Here is a 26,485-nt window from a genome sequence, read left to right as displayed (position 1 = left end):
ATGTGATGTCGTATCCCTCTATCTTTACAGAATGAACTAAATAAATTAGACGTGAACGCAGTACCTGCATCACATATGAGTCTTTTTGGATTTCCAAATACTTTAAATATCTTGTTAAGCTCATTGATGACACATTTACTTTTTGTACTCTTTACAGGTGAAATAAAAACAAATTTAGTAAAAGAGTCTACTATTACCAATAAGTAAGTATTTAGTTGAGTGGTTTTTACGAATGGGCCTAGGTGATCTAAGTGAAGTGTATGAAACGGTCTCGCATATTTAGGAATGGGAAATAGCTTGCCAGGTTTTTTTCCGTGCAAGTTTTTAAAATAAATACACTGAAGACAATTTTTGATGTATTTAGTAACAGTTTTCTTTAAGCGAGGGAACCAATACATTGAACTAATTCTTTCTACAGTTTTATCAACCGCGAAATGACCAACTTCATCATGGTTTGCTCTGATTACCTGCCAGATACATTGTTTTGGAACTAGCTAGCGTCTACCGAATTCCGTGCGCCTATACACTTTATTGCCCAGTAATTCGTAATTATTAAATATTTGTATATTAGACTCGGCCTGTCCTGATTGTAAAATATCTCTAATGATGCAAATTTTTGGATTTTGTAGCTGTACCGACAGCAACCAATCGCCTTCTGAAATGAACAAAACACTACTCTCTGCACAAGTATTGTGGTTAGCAATGACGACAGGATTCCTGCTTAAGGCATCCACGTGCTGCATTTGAATTCCTGGTCGGTGGATAGTCTCAAACGTAAATTCTTGGGTTTGCAATACCCACCTGCTAATACGTGGAACAATATCCTGTTTATTTAAAGCATGACGAACCGCGTTACAGTCTGTTATGATTTTGAAGTTTGATCCTAATAAATAGTGTCTAAATTTATTTAATCCTACCACTATCGCTAACAACTCAAGTTCAAACGAGTGGTATTTTTTTTCTTCACTACTTGTTTGTCGACTATAAAAGTAAACTGGCCTCTCCCCTGATTCGGTCATTTGCATAAGAATACACCCTAAGCCCTCACGACTGGCATCGGTATAAAGAAAAATTGGTAACTTAGGATCAAATATTAACAGTATAGTATCACTTGTTAAAATGGATTTTAATTTATCAAAGGCAATTTCTTGTACTTTTTCCCATTTCCATGTTATGTCTTTCTTTAAAAGGTTACTAAGTGGACGGCATGCCAAAGCACAATCTTTAATGAACTTTCTAAAATAATTTATTAATCCAAGGAATTGCCTTACTTCATGAACTGTTGTCGGTTTAGGGTAGTTATTAATAGCTTTAATTTTTTTTTGACACGGACTTACTCCATTTTTTGAAATATCGTAACCTAAAAATTTTATAACATCCTTAAAAAAAAAACATTTATCATAATTAACGGTTAGACCGTTTGCAAGTAAGAGTTCTAAGATACTTCTTAAGCAGGTGACATTTTCCTCTAATGTCTCTGTTGCTATTAAGATATCGTCCATATAATTTATGACCCTATTAAATCTTAAATTACCTAATACAGAATTCATCAATCTTTGAAAAACGGCAGGAGCATTGCACAGGCCAAACGGCATTCTTAAAAATTCATAATGCCCGTCCAGAGTGATAAATGCTGTCTTATACACGTCACTTTCTTTAACCATAACATGATGGTAGCCGCACTTTAAATCAAGTACCGTAAAATACTCGCATCCGCGTAACCTATCAATTACATCTTCAATAAGTGGCATAGGGTACTTGTCTTTTATTGTGATTTTATTTAATTTTCGGTAATCTATACAAAGTCTTTTTTCTCCGGAAGCTTTATCAACCAATAATGCGGGACTAGCATATGGCGAGTTACTGCAACGTATGATGCGGTTTTTTAGCAAATCTTCGATAATTTCTCGCGTAATTATACGCTCGCGATCTGACATACGATAAGGGCGCTGTACAACCGCTTTATTGGTCGCTAGTTCAATTTCGAGTTCGATACCAGGTACTTTGCCCAGGGTACTCAAATCATTCGTAAAACATTTAGGATAGTCTGACAAAATATTTTTAATAAGGCATTCTTTATTTGTTTTGTTATCTATGGTATATATTTTTAATTCGCTTTCATTACTAAATTCATTAATGGTTCTAAATTTCAACGAATTACCGATACGGCTATACATTATGCTTTTATTTTCAGTAAAATTTCTACCTATGAGTACCCCGCAACCAGATAACTTTTTAACAATATACATTTTAACGGGAAGTTCTACATCGTCCATTCGTACTGTACAAGATACCCCATAATCTACAATCATCTTATGATCATTTGTAAACCCGAATAAAGAAACTGGGGTTTGCAATTTATACGGTTGTAATGAATATTCTTCAGCAAAGTCAGAAACAATTAAGGAACAATCGCTACCCATATCAATAAATGCACGACATTCAAAAGTACTATTAATTAAAATGTTTTTAAAAAATTTTTGTTTCGATTCGGACTCGCTAATAAATTTAACTTCGGCATCTTTTTCCGGTTTCATTTTTAACCTACTCATGCAAGCCAATTCTAAATGGCCTGTTTTTTTACAAAACGCACAATTTATATTACCCTTTACATCACAATCACTTCTTTTATGTCCGGATTCTCCACAACGAAAGCAACGGATATTGCTACTTTTAGTTCCTGAATCGGCATAATTCATACTCAAACTATTACTTGTATTATTATTCATAGGTACATTTCGAGATTGAAAAACCTGTTTTGATATATAATTGTTTTTTAATTGGTTACTTTTCTTTTCTTTTTCGCACTCATACACTTTGGCATGTAAGAAGGACGCTAATTCGTCACAATATCTAAAACTACCTGATTCCGATGCAATCGATATACTTTTATCACCTATTGTTCCTACAATAATCGAAATGATGTCTTGTTCCGAAAAAGATAGTGATAACTTATCGATTCTACATTTTTGTTGAAAAAAAAATTCATATAGTGATTGCCCTTCGAAAGGCCTCGTGTCAATTAATTCTTTTAACAAAATGTAGGTATTTCTTTTTACCTGAAAAGTATCGGATAACCTATCACGCCACTGCCGCCATTTCCACGTAGTCCAACGTGTTTCAGTCTTTTGTAACGAATCGTACCAAACTTGGGCAGTTTTTCTTAATTTTTGTAATGCTTGAAATTTAGTCATGGCATCTGACCAACCGAACGCACGGGCATTAGCTTCTACCACATTAATCCACATATCGATATTATCACTCAAAGGATCAAATTCTGGTATCACAGTCGACAAGATGGTATTTTGACTCACGGTTGAAGACTTCTTTACATGGCGGCGACGCCGGCAGCGATCCCTCTCACTAGACGATGATGATGAACTTGATGAGGTGGAACTCGACGATGATGGATTCCTCCTCACTTTGCTACGTGTTCGCTTTCGGTTTCGCGGCATCCTGTCGGTCGTATTATTCGTTATCCCACTTCTGATGTAAAAGAAAGTTATTTGTTAATTAACTGCTGCTAGTTATTTGTACGGTGTATTTATATAAGTTGTATGTATAACTCTCGAAATTAATTAATAAGGTATTTCTTTATTGGTTAAGTTAATAATTAAAGTAAAACAATACAGTAATGTAAAATAATGTTATAACAACGTTCCCGGTTCTAGCGTATCCAGAAGAGAGCTTAAATTTCCCGCCAATGTTTTCTTTTTTTTTTAATGTTGCCCGCTTCAAAAATCGTAGCGACAACAAATGTTACTTTAAAATTAAATTCTACATTTAAATCTATAACTAAAAGTCGAATGATTCAATTCTAATCAGTAAACATATAAATTTACGATATCATATTTGTCACAGACAAGAGTCAATAATTTTCCATGTGAGTCTGTGCACGAGGTTGTGTATTATATCTATGATTTTGTCAGAAAAGTCAGAAGACATAAACTAAAATGTCATTTATTAGTAATATTATAACTTACTAGACTTTCTTTATGTTTAATGTTTATATGTCGTCCGATTAGTATCTACTGGTCATCTCCAATATTAAAGTATACAAGAAAACGACGATTTAATATAAAACTACCTTTTGAATAACTATACAATGGGAGATAAAAAGTACAAACAGAGTGTAAGTATTTGTTATAAATTACTGATTTATTACTGATTTATTTGTTATAACCTTTAAAATAACTCAATGAACATTACCATTTTTCAGAAAGCGGACATTGCCAAACAGTTTGATCTTCCTGAAAGGCAGTCAAAGATTACAACTTTATTGAACCAAGCTGGTCAGGCTTACTGCATATGCCGCTCGTCAGATAGTTCGCGTTTTATGATGTAAGTTTGCCTCGAGACTTAGTTTATTCTTAAATGTCTCAAAGTTATTTCAAATAATGAAACTAGTTGGTAGCCTACTAGGCTATAATAAGTTATAGCTGTACTAAATCTTGAATGAATGTCTTAATTGTTGGATGAAGATCTTTGCATGTCATCTTCTTTCTACTCACCTGATTATACTATTATTATTTAGTATATACTTATCACTTTAACATTATTATTAAAAAGAAAAGGTTAAGAAATGTGCCATTAATGTACCTCCATATCTACTCCTTATTAGGTCTATTGATAATGATGTCTACTTTATATAGCTATAAATTTACCAAAATGCATAATTAAATCTTGTATTATGTTTCAGAGCTTGTGATTCATGTGAGGAATGGTATCACGGAGATTGTATAAATATATCAGAAAGGGAGGCCAAATACATTAAGAATTACTTTTGTGATCGCTGTCGTGAAGAGGACCCCACACTTAAAACAAGATTTAGACCTCAAAAGAGAGAAAATGATGGTGATTCAGGTGTGACCTGCGTATAATTAGCAGAAAATCTTTATATATAATGTGGCATATGATAAATTTGATCAATACAAAATGAATTAAATTTTCATTCAGATATTTATTATCAGATTTTTCGTTTAGTTAAAATAAAATCTTACATATTTCCTGCAGCGATGTGTAATTTGCTTAGAACAATATGAGTACAAAATATATTATTTTATCTTATGAAAATTTACAATTTGTTTAAAGTTGTCATCCATAATTCGTTGATCAAATAAAGTCAAAAATGAATAATTTGTTACACTAGTTATATAATTTCAGGTAGAGACGATAGAAAGAAAAAACGCAAAGAGAAAGACCATTCAGAAAACAAGTCTTCGAAGAGACCAGTCAAAGATGGCTGTGGGGATTGTTCAGGGTGTCTGCAGACAAATGACTGTGGACAGTGAGTTGAATTCATCCAAAGTTGAAAATAATTTAATCCTATTTAATATTTTAAATGCAAAAATGAGTTTGTTTAATTCTTGATACACTTTTGCATTGTTAATTCATAACCAATTATCATATACATTGTCAGTGGTACAGGAAAGGACAACAGAGGCGCCTCTGTGGTCAGTCGAAATATTTTGCCAACCTAATATTAATTATATTATATATTTCCTCGATAGTTTTCTCTCTATCAGATATTCTAATTACAGTTACTAGATTAAGGAAAAAAGAAATACACATATTCTACAGTTTTTTTTTATAATACTTTATCTGTTTTTTTAGTTGTGACACATGTGAAGATATGTATAAATATGGGGGAAATAACAAACTGAAGATAAAATGTCGTCAACGATTGTGCGTCAAAAGTAAGAAGACGTCTAGAGTGTCAAGGTAAAGGTTTAAAAAAACATGTTTTATAAATGGAAATGGTCATTGACTGAAAAGCTATTAAATTTAATCATATTTTCTCTCTAAATAATAGCAGTGGCAACAGAATTAAGAAGAAACATCATGAACGTGAAGTATATGAACCAGAGGAATCCATATCGCACTTGCAGACTGCTGAACCGAGGCAATGCTATGGGCCTCAGTGCTCAGGCGCTGCTCAGTATGGTTCCAAGTATTGCTCGACACAGTGCGGCATGAGATTAGCCACTACTAGGATATACCAGGTGGGAATTGTACATGCTGAAGAATAGCTAAGCCTGTGACATTGCTAGAGTTTTAGGTATAATATTTAATAAGAGTTTTCCCTACTTTAGTGTAGATTTTGATTTTATATGCTTAGTATTAGAATTTATAGGGGAACTTGTATATTTACTAGATTTAAAAGAGACCTAAACTGCACTGAGGTATTTAGTTAATTCGTAAATTGTAAAATTTGAATTCTAAATTACATTTAATCATCTTTGAAGGGGTTTGTGATCGTTTGAGAGTGAGGATCACAGGAGTCGAAGAGAAGGGTCGCGAAGTAAATGCAGGCCGTAACGAGTCTGTGGCCCCGCAGGTGCTCCCGCAGCGCATCCAGGAGTGGTCGCTGTCTTCGTGCGTGGCGGAGCAGCAGAACCGCAAGTCGCTGGAGGTGGTGCGCAGCGGGCTGTCCCGCGCGCAGGCCGCCCTCCGCGCGCTGGACAAGCAGCACGCCGAGCTGGACACGCTGCTGGCCCGCGCGCGCCACGCCACCATCGTGCACAGCGACGAGAAGGTGCATTCACATGATTACTTCACTGTCTGTTAGACAGTATTCATTCAATTAAAGCGAGATAAAAAATACCTATTTTTTTGAATTCGTTAGGTAATAGAACTACAATTTGAATAACAGGGTTACAGTTAAATCATAGTTCACTTTTAATTTTGACATTTGATAATATCTGATCTGTTCTGTTAGTAAGAATTAGCGTTTGACGGTTGTAATGTTGTTTTTCTAGGAAGCGGATGATGAAACGTCAATGTACTGTATCACGTGCGGCCACGAAATACACTCTCGTACAGCGGTGAAGCACATGGAAAAGTGCTTTATCAAATACGAGGCGCAGGCGTCCTTCGGCAGCAGGCATCGCACGCGAATCGACGGGCAGAGCATGTTCTGTGATTACTATAACCCCATCAATGGCACCTACTGTAAGAGGCTGCGGGTAAGTAAAGCAATACATTTAGACCCGCGTTATTGTCTCTGGTTACTGGGAGGAAGGATTCTTTGATTTATATATAAATAGTGTATTTATGAAATCAGAAGGAAATAAAATGCTCTGTTTGATAAATAGGCTTAAAAGTGGATAAATAAATAAATAAATGAGTGATAATCAATGTTTTTTCATTGGATTCTAACTTTATAATCGGATGCTTAAAACAATTGCCAATTGCCATTGATATCAAATACCATAAACAAATATAGATCTAGATAACGCGTGTTTTAATTGTCTATTGTGATGTCATAGTGTTTATAAGAAAATTCACTTGGCTTTTTATAGTATTTGGCATGCGATGTCTTTAAATCAGTTAAATAATATAAATAAATATGGTAACCATCAACTTTACATAAAAAATATTTCTATATAGACATACCAATTATGGCCCGCGGCTTTACCCGCGTGTTAGGGGATCGTGTTAGGGTATCAGATATAAAAAAGTCCTCGTAATCGGTTCAGTGTTGTAGCCGTGAAAATGTAACAGATAGGCAGACAGAGATACTTTCGTATTTGTAGTATTAATATAGATAATTTGAAATTAAATAATGTTGTGTTTTTTTTGTTTACAGGTGATGTGTCCAGAACATTTCAAAGATCCAAAAGTGAGTGATACGGATGTTTGTGGATGTCCACTAGTGCGTAACGTGTTCGAACCGACTGGGGAGTTCTGTCGCGCCCCAAAGAAGTCCTGTCTCAAGCACTACCAGTGGGAGAAGCTGCGTCGAGCTGAAATTGACATGGAAAGAGTCCGCCAGTGGCTGAGACTGGACGAGTTAGTCGAGCAGGAAAGAAATATACGTCTGGCTATGGCTTCTAGGTACATCAGGATTATTAATTACATAAACAATCAAATCTCCTTTACTTATGTCAAAATCTTGTAGTGGATCAATTTTCTTGTTTGAATAATTTCCTGATATACATAAAGTTTTTCGTATTGATCACGATATTATTAAATTAATTCAGTTTACAATAGACTTGTCAAAGTAGTCGTTCTTCTGTTTTTATGAAGAAATGTCTTTTTACGGTTAACATAATAATTACATAATTATCCAAATATTTCTAATTTCAACATGGCTCGATTTTCTTTGACGTCTAACTTTAAAATTATATTTCTCGATATGTATGTTTGAAAATTTTCACAGAGCCGGTGTACTCGGATTGATGTTACATTCGACATATAACCATGAAGTAATGGAGCGAATCACAAAAGTAAACGAGAACGGCAAGCTGAAAGAAGGTTCATGACAAAAGACCAAAAATTCAAAAGTTTCGACAATTACTAGATCTATGCATAATAATAAAAATAAATAATAAAGTATCATAATTATATTACGAGTGTTTTATTATTTTTGAGATAATGCTGGAATTAATTACACGTGTATTTCTTCGGCAAGGATTTAGTATTAATGTTGCCATTGTTTACTAAATTTTTTGCTTTTTGATAGATTCTCACAAAGTGGACGTAACCTTGTCCCAGCGAAATACAATGAATAATTATACATATATTAATTTAAGAGATGTTTATATGGTTTATATCAGATGGGTCCTTTTTTCGTTCATTTTGCTCATTTATAGAAAGTGACACGCCAAAAAAAAAAAAAAATAATGACATTAGTAAGCCACCAATGGCAATATTCGGCATACAAACATTCAATTGAGTGAATGTGTTTGTTATCACTTTTAGTTCGAACTAAGTTAGCCGGACTGAAGTTTTCTTACCGTTTCCGATTATTCCGCGAATTTAGGAAATGGTCCATATTCAGAGCTGTGCAATTCATATTCGTTTCAAAAACTACTTTCTACATCGACTAATAGTGTATTATACTATGTTTGAAAAAGTACTTCAAAATGTTGATTTTCCTAGTAAAAAGACACAAAAATACGCTTTCTTGCCATTAAATTAAATTAAATTTTAAATATTTTTTATTCCCGCAAAAACGCTGTCAGTATTTTGGTAAAAATAACAGTCGTGTTTTTACGACCGGCACTCATTCAACGTTAACAGTTATGGTCGGTGTGTAGTGTTCAGTTGTATAAATACTAATTTGTACACACATGAAAACTTCAGATAAGTTGTTTATCAAAATGCCATATGAAATTGGAATTTTTGGATGGATCACGCAAAATGAGATCCTTATAAACTAAAAGTCGATTGTATTTACGAGTATGTGAGGATAATTTCAATATAAGTAAACTATTTATATATCTGTGATTTAATGAATACTGAAATTTGATGAATAGGTACTTTAAAATATCCATCTTGTCCACCTTACAGATACTCATTTACATTAAACTTGTGAATTTAAAGTCATCTTTACACCGTCAACGTCCCCCCAACCATCTAAGATTCGATCTCAGATTTTAGGTTCGTAGAGGTTGTAATTGTTTTACATATTTATAAGCATTATAAGATTATATTGGGAGAATCCAAATTATATATGTTTACCGATATAGTTTATCGGTGATGATGAATTTAATGTCCGAAATAATTGTTTAAATGTTTACACAAATTAATTTATTGCTTAAAATACATATACATACTACAACATAAAAATTCTTTATAAAATTCGTCGCTGGGCAAAGCGAAGGTAGAACGAAACTAGAACGAAAACATAGACAGAGCTTTTAAAAAATAACTACAAATAATCCAATTACAAAAAAAAAAAAGTTACTCAGTAGAAACATCGAAACATACCATTGTTTTATATACATATATTAGATAAACCTGCGGCTTTACCTGCGCGAAATTTGTAAAACACAAACTCCCAAACCCCGTTTTCCCCCCTTAGGGCTGGAGTTTCGTAAAATCCGAGTTTCTTAGCTGATGTCTACTAAGAAATGGCAATTAATATATTTATTGATAAACATAAAATGATAATTTTTAAAAGGTAATTTTATAGTGTATAAACAAATCACTTTAATAAGGATAAATATGAAATGAATACTTTGTCAAACTAAAATCTACAAAAGAAAAATATAAAAATTAAAGTAAGTTTGAGGTAACTCTATGTACAATCCCGTCTTGGTGAGTACCCCACATTCATTACATATTGTACCGCCAAACAGCAATACTTAGCATTGTTGTCTTCCGGTTGGAAGAGTAAGTGAGTCAGTTTAACTACAGACATAACATCTTAGTTCGTTAGTTTAAGGTTTTTGGCGCATAGACGATGTAAGGAATCGTTGATATTACGACGCCAATGTCATATACGTTACACTTACGTGACAAATTTTACCGTCTGCCTACCGTTATAAAAGAAAAAAACATAAATATTGAGCACAGCTAGAAGGATTGATCTTACGCCAGTGGTCTTTTCAATAATCACATTACAGAGTAGTTTAATAAATCTCCCTACCGTAGTTTGCACAACTAGGGCTCGACACAAAAGCGCATCATTCGCTTTAGGCACGGTTCCGTACAATTAAAATCGTATTATCGCTTTATCGGCGTTTATGCGGAAAATTTATCTTTAATATAAATGTATCGCTGTTGGGGAAATTTCTCCGAATTATTTGGCTCCTATATAAAGCTTTCGGATTATAAATTTTACTCTATTTTTATAATAAGTAATAAGAGTACTGTTATGTTAAAATTGGGTTAGTAAATTGACACGTATTGGGTCATCGTGGCGGACTATGGCCTAACTTGTCTTATACTGAGAACACGCTTCGCAGTGCTGACATAATATAAAGTATATTTTTATAATAATATTAATTTAGCACTATTGTATAAGTTATCTTATCGTGCAATTGAAAGTACGTGTTTATTGTATAATTTGATTAAATCAATATTAATAAAATCGAAACATTCTTTACAGGCTCATAAAAGCACTTTTGAATCGTCATGCTACAGTGTTGAATTAAAATTAAAAGCTACCATTTGGAAAGTAGTTTCTACCGAGAAGAACCGGCAAGAAACTCAGTAGTTACTCTTTTCCGCCATTTTAATTACAGAGTATGTCAGTAAAGAATTTTTTTTTTTTATATATCCTGCTCAGATGTCTATAAATACTAAGTTCACGCTTTTTTATCTTTAATATAATCTTGTATTGAGCAATATGCCGTATTTATCTAATTTTTTATATGAGCTAGCCGTGGAATCTTATAGAATAAAAAAGAAAGAAGAACCTAATATGGTAGTTCAAATTTCTATCTTTTAATTTGAAGGATACTACATACTAATTTACATTCCCTTATTTAAGACATTAAATTTGCTTATTTTTATTGGGATGAAGTTAATAAAAATCTTAAAAATTGGGTTGTGATATTTCTAATTAGATAATTATATAAATAAATGAATCAACACATTTCATCAATTATATCCCCATTCTAATTCCAAAAATAACTCTATATCACTGTTGGTTATTTCTATCAAAAAGCCGCCAAAATTTACCGCCTTGTAGAGTTAATTTCAATGCTAACTCTTTTCAAAAAGATAGTAACAAAAAGGCATAAAGACAAAGTTACTTTTGCATTTATAAGTATGAATAAGTTCCTATACTTTCTTCAATGTTGTTTACACCTTTAAAGACATATCACTTTGAATGTTACCCACATTAGATATTAATTTTAAGTGCTTAGCGATAAGTTGCTGGTGTAACTTTTTCAATAAATAAATAAGTATATGTATTTTTGAGAATATTATAAAGAAATTCAACTACAAACAAGACCAAGTTATAAATAAATTAGGCTATTGTTTATATATAATAATTCTAATTATTTACTCTTGGTAACCTTATTGCGATATTATACCTAAAATCCAAAAGATCACGAAATATTATAAAGATATAATTCAAGTTTATTAAGTTCGGAAACACGTTGTTGAAATGTCAAGGAAACAAAATTTCGAATCTTTCTATATAGTTTTTCATTCAACATTGTTCTTGGATGACTTCTAAAACCAATTAGAGAACAATGCTAATTTCTACAGTTAGTTATCATATCAAAACATATTTTGCGCGTCCCCTATAGTTGAGGGCGCACGTGCGACGCCTACCCTCTGTTCTATTTTAATATCAAACCCTATTTGTAATTGAAGCGTGTAATTCATATGACATGTTTTACTAAATCTCATAATTTGACACAGTCGACAACCGTCGGATTTAATTTTATTTTTACAAACTAAAGAATTCAAGCATACTTTCCTACAAAAATAGACGTATTTTTGAAAATCATATAATGATGATATATTTGTAGAAAAAAAATGCTTCAAATTTCTTCAAAATTTCTTTCGTAGAATAAATTACATACGAAAGTTTAGAATTCTGATATTCTTTTAAAAATATACTATCGGTCCATTAGTTGGCATCGTTTTATAGCTAAATATGAGTGTATTAATTTATGTATATAATAAAATTTGCAGTTATTTTTGGGAAGGAAAGTTTATTCGGATATTATTTTACTATTATCGTCATTTAAATTGTTATAAACATTATTCAATAAGGAAATTATAGTTACGTTTTGCGGTTCTAAAATGATTTATTTTCCGTTACGTGCTTGAAGTCAGTGAGATAACATTGCACATATACATATAAAACTATTAATGGTCGTGTATAATAGATGTATTTATTTATTGTATAAGGCTTTGGTTGGCTATTATACAAAAGACCAGAAGCTTTCAGAAGTATGACGGCAATATGTAGAGTTTGCCTGCATTTGCAGGTCCCATACTTGGGCAAAGGTTCGATACTACATTATAGCAACCACGAGTATTAAATATTATTTCGTCCTATACTTGAAGGTTGTGGATTATTTAAAAAAGTAATCATATGTTTGGGTTAAGCTTGTTAGTTAAAATTGTATTATTTTGACAAATTTGGAATTAGTTTTAGCTACAACGCTGAATGTATTAATTTAATTATTGTTATCAATAAAATAAATAGTCTTGTCTTAAATAATTTAACTTATTTTATTTTAATAATAAATTTGTTTTGGCTTTCAGTTTTCAACTTTTTTGTATTAAAATGGGAGAATTATATAATTCCTGATTTCTAGATTCACCCTTCTTGCTCCATGATCCATCGTTTTTACTTCATACGAACGTATTTAGCGTCAAATGTGACAAATACCTTTAATATAATTTGGACAATTCGTATTGTGTCCGCCATCTGCCCCTGGTTATGCGTATCATAGTAATGTGATGGAGCAATCAATAAAAGATTATTTCGTCCTTACTGAATAATTTTATGGTTTGCAGGTGCAGCGATGAAGTTACGTTTTTCTTGCATTGAATGTTTTTCTTAACTTAACTCTAACAAAAACGCATGAATGATGATTCATTTATTTATGAATTATATAAGAGTATTTTTATTTTAAATCAAATTAAACTTTATTCAAGAAGGCTTTAACACTTACATTCGCACTTTTTCTATCAAAATGATCAATGTTATTGTGAATAAACATTACACGACGTAAGGATAAGCTTATAACGCTAATTTTCCGACTCCGCAAGGGCAATAAATCCTTCTTGGGGCAAGATATCCGTTTCTATAAAATTTTGCAGATATTTTTAACTTTGCCGATTCTTAGATTTAGATCATTTGTATAAACAATTGTATTTTACTAACATAACAGTATTTTAAATGTTGGAAAAGAGTTTTTTGCCGGTTCTTCTTGGTAGAATCTACATTCAGAACCGGTGGAAATTTCACTTAATATGGTTTTGTAAAATGACGATTCAAAAGTGAAGATTTAAAACTACTTGAGTCATACATCCTGTTCTGGCAGAGGTCAGTCATCACTAAATATGTTTTGCTCGTTTCACAATTGAGATCAAAGAGCTACAGCGTATGTAACCCTTATTTTTATTTATGCCAAATAATAAAGTTAAGTCTCATACGAAAAAAATTAGAGCTTGTTTTACTGGAGTATACTTATTGTTTCCCAATTTTTATGATAGAATATTAATTAAATTAATTATTATTAGCGAACACTAATTCTATTATTTTTATCATCTAAGTACTTGACTTCTTTTGTTAAGTAAGAAGTCTAATTTATTAACCTCTTTTTGGGTAGATTTTTTTTTTAATCTTGTAAAATGACAGGTTCAATTCAAAGGTTTAAATTTCAACCAGTTGCGCAGTATTTTACGATTCGCTTTTCATCTTTTATAATAATTTACGGTGATGGTACAATTCCAGAACGCTTCAAGTAAGAGTCAGCAACGTCTGTACAAATTATTAAACCAATATGATGAACTGTTGCATACGAATAAAAACTACTTTTATACATCAAATTATGTAGTGACTCCAGCAAAAAATTTACGGGTAGTGCAACATATTAATATCTACCCGATTACCAAAAAATCCACGGACAAACTAATAAAATTAAAGTTTATTAAATGTGATATTTTGTACTGCTGTGTTCAGGTGCACGGGAGCCCGTGCAATTACAGGCACACCTTAGATTCAATGGTGGGTCCCGCAGTTTAGTGTAAGCAGTGGCTTATCCTTTTTGCTTATCAGCTATCCTATAATCATTTTAAAAAAATACGTCTGTATTCACCAAACGTTGATGGAAGCACTACCGCCTACTTTCATGATTTGTGCAATGAGATCATTATCGAGAAAGTGTTTGAAATTAGTTTTTTTTTTATTATAGACAAAACAATTGAATCCGTATCGAAATGCTTTTAGATAATAATCTTTAAAAACATTAAATAAGTAATCCTATTTTTATGTTAGAAAGAAGTATTTTATTTGGGATAACTTGACAACCGCAAAGTCGATACTACTATACGCCCCCTGAACCTGTTGTTACCAATGAGAGCGTACCACCCTAAAACAACCCCTTCTTACACCAATCAGAATCGAGAGAACTGACGTTGCAATGGTTTGGGGTACTTTAGATACGTATCATATGATAGTACACCTTAAAACGTGGTAATAGAGTTGGAATTTGAACGAAAAGAAATTTTAATAATTCCGGGTTCATATTTTGGGATGGTATGAAATTGTTATATTTTGATTTAGTACTCTTTCATTCTTGGTCTTGACTGGATCAGAGAAGTCAACATTTTCGAATTTCTGTTCCTATGTTAAGTTTATCCTGTTGTGTGTGAGTTTTGTTCAGGAGTGTCAATACCAAGACTCAAGATTCATTTCCCGCTGATGTCATACGGTAGCGAGACGCCGCACGTTTGGAGCAGCTCGTCTGTACGTTTAATTTTATAATTGTGCATTTTCATTTTTCTAATATTATCAAAGACGGACCTTATCTCAAATAAACTTCACATAATTCTATTCAGCTAGCAATGACAATTTCACTTTCTCCTGATGAATGTTGGTTTAATGATAGCTTCAGCTATAACATATCAGTTAGTGTTCAGTTCGATCAGTTCGGCTAAAAGTTTAAAAGACTAATAAAAATAATAATACTGAGAAGTGTAAAAAAGTAATATATGTGATAAAAACCAAAAAATTGTTGGTTTGTTTGTTTCATGATAATGTTTTTTTTTGTTTTCATTGTAATATATTAGGCGGTATTAGGTATTTTTATGTATAGTTAATATTTTTCATTGTTTTTAATGTTAGATACCTCCTATACATATTTTTCTATAATAAAATAATATAAAGTATAGCAATACTTTGCCGAAAATAGAATAAAAGAAGATGTTTGCTGTTGATAATCTTGCTCGTTCTTTGGGTAATTAAATTTACCGAATGTTTTGTTTAATGTTTTTGAAGAACTCTGTTCGAATCTGTAGGGCAGTGAGGTGTCCCCATACGGACCACTTTGGGACGCGCCACCAGCACCAGTACCGTATCCCGACATCCTGGCTTTTCCACCCGCTGATCTGGGTAAGTGAAACAGTATATATATATTATAATGGTACGTAAGTTTACGTATGTATATATACAATTCATAAAGGAATTTGATCACATTTGTGTTAAGATTTTAGTTTACAGCTGCATAAATACAACTTGTTAAGACTTCTTTTTTATATTTACTATAATATTATACTTGTTATAAACCAAAAACAATAAAACATCATACTAGAGAAGGAGGTTTTATATAACTTTAAGAAGAAATTTTAATTTTAACATTATTTATTAATTTTAAATGAACCGAACATTATAAGTAGATATTGTCGCTTCATATTGAGGTATTAATGGTGTAGGTATAACATTCGTATTCGTTTAAATAATATTTAAGGATTAATCACAATGAAACGATTTTTTTTCTCTTTTTAACGTGTTAGTTCATTGTGAGATAACCTTTATTAGTAGAAAGGTTTCAATTGATCTGTGTATTGTTAGTATGGTCGACGGCAGGATGTGGACGAGGCTCATCTCGTTCGACCCCCGGAGGCAAAAAGCCAAGACGACGCGTAGCGTCCGTCGCTCAGCGTCGCGCCGCAAACATCCGTGAACGTCGTCGCATGTTCAATTTGAACGAAGCCTTCGATAAATTACGTCGTAAGGTAATTTCCTTAAATTCGACACATTATTACTTATGAATAAATTGTCTTAAAGTAGATTTACAAATAGAACGCTTTAAGATTTTATAAAAGGTAGTGTATATATTTTTATCAAAGCTTTAAGCATAAGTCTTAAAACAGTTTATATTTCATTTTAATCAATGTCTTATTTGATATTTCTGAATAATGATGTGAATGTTAAGTAGTCGAATTCCTAGTTTTAATTTAAGCTTCTAAAATTTTCTTTTTAATTCTACAGGTTCCAACATTTGCATATGAAAAACGACTCTCCCGTATCGAAACTTTGCGTTTAGCTATCACATATATTAGTTTTATGTGTGAGTTGCTCCATGGGTCACCACAGCCCCACCACCCCTCACATAATTCACTGCACCCACCACGCCATGTCTTCGACGCTGAGGTACCTTGGTGCGCTTAAAATCTTACTTAACAATTACAAATCCATTTAAAAATCTTTCTTTTGTAATCAGTATTCATTAATTTTGGTCAGATTTTATTGTAATGCACTTATATTCAATGAATTACATCTAAATTTGTGTCAGGATAAGAAGTGGTATTGATTTTATAAAATTAAAATAATACAAATTTATCTTGAATTAAAATTAGTCATAAAATATATATTATTCAATTAATACATATTAAAAAGATCTCAATGTAATCTAGTCATCATTGTAGTGATATCAACGTAAGAGCTGCGAGAATATATATCTCATTCTGTACAACTTAGGTTAGTCAGAAGTCTTCCACTAGTTTTAAGCCTTATTTATTACGAAATGTACTCATTTACAGATTAATGGCAATTATGTAATAAAGAGTTTATTAAATGTCATTATTCTGTTAACTAATAAACATAGACGTAGAGGAGTCTGTGTTTTATTTCGAAACTAACTAACTAATTACTTCATTAGTTAACTAATTACTTAATTAGATTCATAATTTTTAAATTTCTCTAGTGTTTAAGCTCTGAGTAAGTATTTACACTTAAATTGTTGTTCGTTAATCCTCATTAATGAATAAAGTTGTTGAAGTTTTTTTTTAATGTCTAATACATATTTAAGTGTGATGCTTGTTATTTGATTAGTATTCGTAAAGCATTTGTGCGGCGACGATATCCTGTGAACAAGTAGCCAGTGAGGATAAAAAGATAAAAATGCAGATACTTTTTGTATTGGTAAGTTTTATTCCAGAATCTATTTATTTACTTTTCAAACTTAAAACTATATGATTTTAAGCAATTGGAGAGGCATACTAAATAGTTTATTATATTTTAACCAATCATAGGTAACATTTTTACAATTTATATGGTGGCTGTGTTTCAATCACAGTAGTGTAAGCATTTTTAAATCGACATTGGCATATAGTTAAAATATAATATATAAGGCTTTTTTTATTGTTTCAGTTTATCATTTTAATGAGGCATGTTTTGAATGTTATCACTTTGGAAGTAGGTAGACCGAAGAGAGATGATAGCATTTCTTCAAAAAATGTTGTAATTGGTATTTTTAATTTCGACGCTAACGAACCCAATTCACCGATAGAAAATCACAATGAGAAGATTTTTAGAATACAAAAAAAGGACAACTTTTATGAAAGAATTCTAGCAGATCTATATTATAACGACAACATAGGCAGCAAACCTTTAGTACAAATTCAGCCTTTAGCAACGAAACTTATAACAAGACCTTATTATCCGATTTTGTTCAATAAACTTTCAAGTAAGTGTTGCGTTGAGCGTGGAAACAATTTATGGAAATTTAACCGGTTTGTCCAACATTATGTTCTTAAAGACGCGCTTTTAACAACAAGCAAGTCGGTACCATTAATTACCAACAATGTAAGCTTTTTTGGTCATAAAGATAATTTAACAATAGTCGACATTGAAGCGAAAAAAGAAATTCCAGAACCATATTTATATAATCAAAGTAGAGTTAACAAAACAAATCAAGAACAATCAATATTCGTTTCGAATCAGACTTATTCTGACATTAATACTGAAAAGAACATTCCGGTTGATAATAGCAAAAACCAACTAGCTGCCCATTTATCGCAATTAAAAAATGTTGATAACGACGGTTTAAACGATATAAAAATACATGAAAAGGAGATGACGTCTTCTGCGACAAATTATGAACAGATCGAAGGAGTGATCAGTACAACAGACAGACAGGGCGTTTCTGTCGATATTGAAGAAAACAATCAAAAAAATGATATATCTTTAAATTACACAAAGAATAAACTCAAAACAGTACATTCAAACAATAATATCAATATTTACAACACTACTGAACAGAGCATAATTAATGAGATGGAAAAAAATTATAAAAACGATTCTATGTCTGGCATATTAAAAACAATAGATGTATGGCCACACCTATATTCGTCTTTAACTAAAATGAATAACTCTATTTCTTTAAAGGCTTTTCAAAATATAATGAATGATTTTATGGAGTCAGATTTTAAATCGAAATATGAATCTTCGCAGAAACACAAGTACGTAGAAGGGAATCTCGTAAAACAGCGTATAAATATGCGTAGCGATAATTTTAATGATGACAATATAGCTTACATCAAAAACAAGCTTTCCTTGAGCAATGTTGCTATACTGGACAAACCCATTCCTTCCGATAAACCTCTTTTTGACAGTAATGATGATTCAGAAACTTTGGAAAATAAATACACGCAACTGTCTTTAAAGGAAAGAGGTGATATTCCCAACTTTTAGTTTCAATAGTTTGACGAATAAATTAATTCTTATTATACTTTTGTTTTAATTAAAGTTTCTTTTATTGATTCCGTTTCTGTTATAAAATAGATACATCCATGTTCAGAAAGTTATTCATGTAATTAATTTAGGAAAAATAAATTAATATAAGTAAATATGAAATTGAAAGAAATAATTATAAAATATTCAGTCAAAACTAATTCATAAGCACATCTTTAAGTTTTATCTTAAAGAAATATAAAATACTGAATATTCAATAAACGAATCAAATTCAATCTTTGACTTTTCAGATCATCTTTCACTCATTGCCTTATTTACAAGTCTTAACAGAACTTAATTATTCAAATATAAATGCAGTAGAGCATATTATATGTGTGTAATCAATGTGTCGTTTTGTGTCGATACCAAAATACACGATGCTGTTTATCGCATGTTTTAAATAAAGTAATTCAGAATTCATCATCTTATTGATTTGAACTTGAGAGATAGGACTGTTTATTGGGTAATTCCAACGATAAAGTTCACAATTCACAAAAAAGTTCACAAATAAGTTTTAGTTGCACAAGCAATTAACCTTTATTATTACAAAATATTTCAACGACGAAATCAAGTTATGGATTCTTTCGCATTATCATCTATTTTTGACTTTGACTTGACTTAGCTAGGGCCCCCTTGAATCCACGGGGCCCTGGGCTGAAGCCCAAAAAGCCATATGGTAGATCCGGCCCTGAAAATAAAGCAATAGCAATAAAAGAAAATCGCTGTAATTTGTGTCCTGTATGTGTGACTGTGAAACCTTCCTTCCTTGTTTAAAGTTTTAAAAACAGTATATACATAGTTATAATAATAATTGAAATATTAATATTGAATGAGTTAGTAAAATTAAATTGTTATAAAATAGTATGTTTAATTAAACTTCGTATAAGGTACAATTAAAGAGTTCGAATCTAATGAAACAAGGCATCTATACATAAACACGACTTCAGAGTCGCCGAGGCTCTACTCTTTCTGATCGAGCACGGAGCAGGGCCCGTCGGATTGCAGTATATAGGATAAAAAAAAAAAACTACTATATACAGTATTTTTATATATTATTTATTATGGATTATTTATATATTATTTTAAAATGAAAAAAAAAATGTCAGTGTGGGCCACGTCTTCCAAGAAGACGACAAGCTCGAAGTCCAGCGAAGATCTGCTGATGTTCAGTAAAAATATAAAATAACGCCAACATTTATAAAAGTAAAATGTACTGTAACAACTGTGAGCCCGTGGATGTTGTAAATTAAATTAAAAAAAAAAAAAAAACAAGGCAAAGTATATAAACCCGTTTATTTTTAATGTTATAATTAGTATTTATAGTACATAATACTTATTTATAATTTAGGCTTTAATGGTATCTAATATCCAATCGATGTAAGCAGTGACGTCAGTGTATACTCCTGGGAATAAGGAGCCACATTGCTTTGGGCCGTAAGACACGACACCGTACTGTATCATTCTGAATTTGCCGTCAATTTGACTTTCCAACATAAGAGGACCACCAGAGTCACCACTGCAAGAGTCCTTCTTCAATTCACCTGCGCAAATCTTTTTAAGCGTCGTATCACCACTGTCCGAGTTTCTAAAAAAAAAAGATTAGTTTGTAAAATACATAATTTATTATTTTAATGTCCATACATTAATATTTATAATTAATAAAACCTTCTTAACGGATATTTTAAATTAATGAAAAATAATAATATTGGGTTTACTTATTGTATATGTCACGGCAAGCAGAGGCTGTTAGAATTGGTATCGTGACCTTCCGGAGCACGGAGGACTGATAACCGGTGTCAGTTGTGCCCCAGCCTGCGACTGTAGCCGATTTACCGCCGAGAACGACGTTACGAAGATCACTTTTCACTGGCAGGCATATCGGTGCGACATTCTCTGTAAGAAATAAGATTATATAATTTTGTACGTTGGTTAATAAAAAATTGTTAGTGTTCAAAGGCTGCGCAGATGGAAATATTAAGAACTTTTGTAACTTATTCCACCACGATACTCCTCGACTGGTTGGTTTTTGGTATAAATGTTACAGAATTTTATCATGCACAAAATGCAATTTCTTCATAAAATTTTCATGAGTGTCGATCATAAGATTAAATAAATGATAAAACAAATTAAGCATGTAAAATTTGGTGATGTTTATCCGGATTTGAAGCATTAAAATTCGATTAAGATTAGCGATATAACATTTATCGGATCATGTCGGTTCTTTTAAAAATAATTTATATACCTAATTCTTGATGATATTATTCTGACTACTCTCAAAAGAGGCTAGCCAACAGCGCAGGACAGATATAGACACACACCAATATAACTGAGGGTTGTTGTTTGGCGATAGCATATATAATGAAAAGCTTGCACAAAGCCCTACCACGAAGTGAATGTTGAGTAGGAAAATATGCATAGATTACTTTGCTGCCTTTTTTTCCTGCATTTAGAATGGACATTTACAATAAAAATAACTTTGTACTTTTCACAATACTAATGTCAAACTACTAAAGAAGTAGCGAACATTTTATCAGGAGGATATCATTATTATTCAAAACCCTAAAATGGGGTACCGGTTGTTTTTATATTTTAATCGGTTAAGTGATTCTTACTATGTGCAAAATCTATTGGTTTCTTCAGACGAAGTAGAGCGATGTCGTTATCCACCGGCGAACGTTCGTAGCCTTGGTGTGGAATACTTTCTTCGATAGATATATCCTGTAAAAGTTTAAATTATTATAATACCAGACAGATAGCTAAGTATAATACATGTGTTTTGTCACAATATTTCTTTTTTATTTACATTAGTGCCTTAATTATATACAAATACAATTGAAAATGGGTATGGTACAAATTATGATCGTGTGGAATGGTGGCGAGGATGTTAGCAGCATTTTTTTACGTCGCTTTTCATGTGCTTTTAGTGTTTAAATTTTATTTTGTATTTGGTAGTGCAGGAGGAAAATGTTGTGAAAACCGGATTGTTTCCACTTGTTTTGGGCAACGTGGTAGAATCAGACTTGGGCATTTGTAGTTTGTTATTTTCCTGTTACATAGCAAAAAGTCCTATTAAATGTTATATTTTTTTCTTGTGCTGCTAGCGTTTATTGTTGAAAACTTATATTATTAATATATTAATTGACGCCCGCCATTTACGTTTGTGAGGTAGGAGATGTAAGGTACCCCTGTCCCTTTCTGGGCCCCTGAAAACCTGTATGCAATAATTTCATGATGACTAGTTAAGATGTGAGAGCGTAACAAACAAATAAATAAACAAACTCATATTGCACTTAGTATTAGTCAGGATTCTTAGCCAACTTTTTTTTTTTAATTGAGATATCGTAATTATTTGCTAAGTCATTGAGATATTTTTGAAGTGAAACTTAGGTGGCGATTCGATAGATGAAAGAAAGTCATTAAACGAAATGAGCCTAAACGTGACGCATCCATAAAATTTTACTATCAATTCTCGTCCACTTATCAATTTTACAATATAAAAGAAATATATGATTTTCGAGTATATATACCTACTCAGGTATTTTATAGTTTATATTATTTTAATATTAAAAAGTTAGTACCTGAATATGTCTCTCGCAATAGATTTTAGGGTATTCTCCCTGGCAGTCTTCTTTGGAATTGATGTCGAACTCGCCGACTCGTACACCAGCTAATTTCTTGTTTACAACGCAGTGGGCAGCGGTTATAACATATCGAGAGTTGATTATGCTTCCACCACACTTGAATTGAAGATTGTCTTTACCTAAAAAATCAAGAATTTCCAGTGGTGAGAATACGTGAGTCTTAACCGATGGTTACGGGTTCAAACCTAGGTAAGCAACATTGAAATTGTGTGTGCTTAATTCGTATATTGAAACTCATCGTCAACTTGGCGGTGGAGGAAAAAATCATACATTTTTGTTTTTAAAATAAACAAAAAAATTATTACCTGGTGCAGCACGGGTTCGGTGAGATATGAGTGCCATCCATGGAAACTCCCAAAGGTTAGCGATCACTCCTCCGAAGATACGGTCACCGTCAATTTGACCACATTTTGTCGGAAGAAGGTTAATGTTTGGGTGTGTTTCCAGAGAGTCTGCACCTGGGCCTTCGGAGTCATCGCCGAAAAACCCTGATCGATCATCAGTCATTCGAAATGCAGAGCAGCAAACCTGTGATTAAAATACAATATTATAGAGCAAGTTCAAGTCTATTTGGAGTATTTTGGCGTGATGTTAATTTATTCAAATCACAAACACTTTTTACCTTAATCTTGTAAACTTTAAGTCTATTAATTAAAGGGAGAAGCTATGATGTCTGAAATCTAGATCTTTATTTATCAGGTTCAGAAAAAGATGCGTTGTTTATTTCTACGATTCAGTTTCATATAAATATTTGTTTGAGTAATGCACTCAGCAACATTTGGAACTAGGTAGGTAATGGTAGGTAGGTAATGTTCCTTGGTCTTTGTGGCTCCTTATAATTGCGCTGTGTTATTCACTGTGTTATTCAACTTAGAACAAAGGTTTACACAATACAATATAAGAATAACCCAAAATAACACGAAATCTATCCAAAAGAGATTGTCACAATTATCACCTGAATCGTGAATTATCATAAAAACCGTTTAGCACCTAACATTCCTGTTTGGATCAATAAAAAATATTGGGTGCTTAAATCCAGCAATCTCAGTGGTAGCCCGGAATAAGAAGGTGGTGAACTGACTTAGAAATCGTGTATAGCTGTCGGTCCTGCGTTTGATCTCTCCGATCATATTGCAATGGCGACCCATCGAATCAGAGAGGATGAATAAAGAGTGTTGGCGGCAACGCGTCAGGATATCAGTGTATTTAGCGGACTCACCTTCGGCAATCTTTTTCCATCGATTATTTCGGTGCCGCATAGCGATGTTTTTAACTTTTCATCATTTGATTGGTTGATTGCGGCAAAACGAATGGCTTCGGGACAGGAACGAAATAACGTACAGTCTGCATCAGTACTGCATCGATCTGTAAATAATTAGTTTATTTATTTGTTTTATAAATTGTTTCTTAGGGTTCCGTGCTTCTAAAAAATGAACCCTTATAAGATCACTTCGTTATCCGTCATCCCGGCTGTCTGTCCGTCACGGCACTTTTTCTCAGGAACGTGTAGAGGTGGAAAGTTTAAATTAATATCAAATAGGTCTGCGGTCAAACTTCTAAATTTACGCAATCAAAAGCCATTTATGTCGTATTTCTCATACATTAGCGAGGGAAATCAAAACCTGTTAATTTCCGTTGATTAGAAGAGATTAGAATCATGAAATTTGGCAAGGCGCAATATCTCGTGGCCTTAGTGTAGGAAAACCGTCTTTTTTTTGTTACATCAGTGTCAGTTTGTCTATCTGTATGGTGCTACGGAACCCTCAGTGCGCGAGTCCGAATCGCACTTGCCTGGTTTTTTTATTGTCAGTTTATGCAACATGCATTAATCAATATCACTGTATGTACAGATGCATTTTTTGTAGGATGCCTTCAAAAGCAGCGACCCTTTATCATTTAGGCTTATGAACAGACATCATAGAAGTCGCATAAATTAACAATAATTCAGATATGTCAGCTATAATATCCCTAATTCCAAGTAAAGTAATTTTGTAATGATTTTTTTCTATTTTATTTCAAGAAACATCGTCATGACTTATCAAACGAAACAATCTTTTGGTAATTATATAAAACAATGGAATATTTGATGGATGGCTGAACATTTGTGGTACATTTTAATACACTAATATTCATTTTAACGTATTAATGAATTAATATTTAAAAGATGTACTTTTGTCAAAACAATTAAATTCAATTTAAAAGTTTAATCCTAAAACTATGTGAGTTTTAGTTTTCAACTTGTGCTGCAACATATACTCGAATAGGTTAACTTAACTTAATTCAATAGGTTTCATCTGACTATTTGACGTAATTAGTGGATTACGTCACTGCCTCTAATAGCACTAAAATGGTAAGGTATTTAAGCTGGATTAATTGGTTGGTTTAATTACTAGTTCGCAGATCTTGATTACAGTTATAATCAAAGTGAATACGTAATTTGGTTATAATATTAAAAAAAAAAAATTACGTTATAAGTAATGAATATGACTGCTTGGAGATTTGTTACTTAAGCCAGGACGTGTTCCAAAATATATATTAATCCATGATTGTCGTAATTGACTCACAAATAATATTGCATAATGCAGCGGTTTTTAGACCAATCGCTTTACGTTCGGAAGTGTAGGTCAACGTCCAGAGTCCTGGCTGTTAGTAAAAATTTTTCGTCAAAAAGACCTAATATTTTTTTGGTTCGATTTGGGGTTTTCGCCCAAAAGCTCGGGATCTGCTTCCTTATATTTTACCACAAGGCAATCATAAGCATATAGGTACATATATTGTTATATGGTCTTGAATATAAATACTATAAAGAAACGTGTGCGTCGTACATATGCAACATATAGTTACATATTCGTTTCGTTTTCCTTGTTGGGTCACTATTGTATAAAAAAAATATACATTCTTGTTTTATACATTAAGTTTAAAGGTTGACATTTCAAGCCAAGGCAACTTACTTTGAAGTCGATTTTTATATTAAGAAATAACAATGTTTCATCATTATAATTAAATCCAGTGATTTGATATCAATACATTTCTCTACAAAAAACTAAAACCAAATCCCCACTTACTTGCATACGCATCACAGCCAAATATGAACGATACACAAATTAAAACTTTTGTTATTAACATATTTAGAATTAAAATAAATACAACAATAAATTAAACGAGCGATTTATAAATCGAAATAAATTGTTCGCTCAAGACGAAGTTCGTTTACACACTAAGCTTAACCTGTTTTTATAAGCATGATGTAGCCACTGGACAAGATCAAATGTTTAAACGAGGTATAAAACTTGGCACATCCATTCACACGATAGCTGCATCAACGTAGGTTGCGATATTATAGGTATAGTACAACATGTTCCAACAGAAAAACCTAGTGTCACTTTTAAACGGAAAACAATTTGTTATAATAAGGAAGAATACCTTGAGAATTTTTGCAATTCTTAATAAAGCAGGCTTGAATAACAGATACTTAGATATAACATACTTAAAGTTGAATGTTATGCGTGTAGTATTTATTAACAAAACCAGTCCGACATTCGATATATAGATAGCTATATAAAATTAACAACTTGTTTACAACGTTATTTAATGTGGGGACTTATTCTAATTTGATCTTGTAATA

At 32.3% G+C, this 26,485-nt stretch overlaps 3 protein-coding genes across 3 annotated transcripts; 2 read left to right on the top strand and 1 right to left on the bottom strand.

The window, feature by feature from the left end:
• Window positions 1-3,934: 3,934 nt before the first annotated feature.
• LOC113396098 (CXXC-type zinc finger protein 1-like) lies at window positions 3,935-8,351 on the top strand. Its single transcript, XM_026633887.2, has 10 exons — window positions 3,935-4,132; window positions 4,220-4,341; window positions 4,700-4,863; window positions 5,164-5,287; window positions 5,614-5,721; window positions 5,813-6,002; window positions 6,338-6,535; window positions 6,759-6,965; window positions 7,589-7,836; window positions 8,162-8,351. The coding sequence occupies exons 1-10, from the start codon at window positions 4,106-4,108 to the stop codon at window positions 8,262-8,264; spliced, it is 1,491 nt and encodes a 496-aa protein (XP_026489672.2). The 5' UTR covers window positions 3,935-4,105; the 3' UTR covers window positions 8,265-8,351.
• Window positions 8,352-15,009: 6,658 nt separating this feature from the next.
• Window positions 15,010-16,898, top strand: LOC113396099 (protein Fer3-like). The gene is made up of 4 exons (XM_026633889.2): window positions 15,010-15,172; window positions 15,724-15,817; window positions 16,277-16,440; window positions 16,697-16,898. Exons 1-4 carry the CDS (start codon window positions 15,128-15,130, stop codon window positions 16,874-16,876), a joined length of 483 nt encoding a protein of 160 aa, XP_026489674.1. The 5' UTR covers window positions 15,010-15,127; the 3' UTR covers window positions 16,877-16,898.
• A 3,599-nt stretch (window positions 16,899-20,497) lies between these two features.
• Window positions 20,498-26,171, bottom strand: LOC113396066 (CLIP domain-containing serine protease HP8). Its single transcript, XM_026633842.2, has 7 exons — window positions 25,926-26,171; window positions 24,080-24,225; window positions 23,166-23,388; window positions 22,798-22,979; window positions 21,832-21,937; window positions 20,935-21,112; window positions 20,498-20,804 (listed from the first exon to the last, which is right to left on the bottom strand). The coding sequence occupies exons 1-7, from the start codon at window positions 25,984-25,986 to the stop codon at window positions 20,564-20,566; spliced, it is 1,137 nt and encodes a 378-aa protein (XP_026489627.1). The 5' UTR covers window positions 25,987-26,171; the 3' UTR covers window positions 20,498-20,563.
• Between the last annotated feature and the right edge of the window lie 314 nt (window positions 26,172-26,485).

The sequence above is a fragment of the Vanessa tameamea genome, chromosome 19 (assembly GCF_037043105.1).
Source record: "Vanessa tameamea isolate UH-Manoa-2023 chromosome 19, ilVanTame1 primary haplotype, whole genome shotgun sequence".
Lineage (NCBI taxonomy): Eukaryota > Metazoa > Arthropoda > Insecta > Lepidoptera > Nymphalidae > Vanessa > Vanessa tameamea.
The sequence above is the reverse complement of the archived record's forward strand: the minus strand, read 5'-3'. Positions and strand labels throughout refer to the sequence as shown.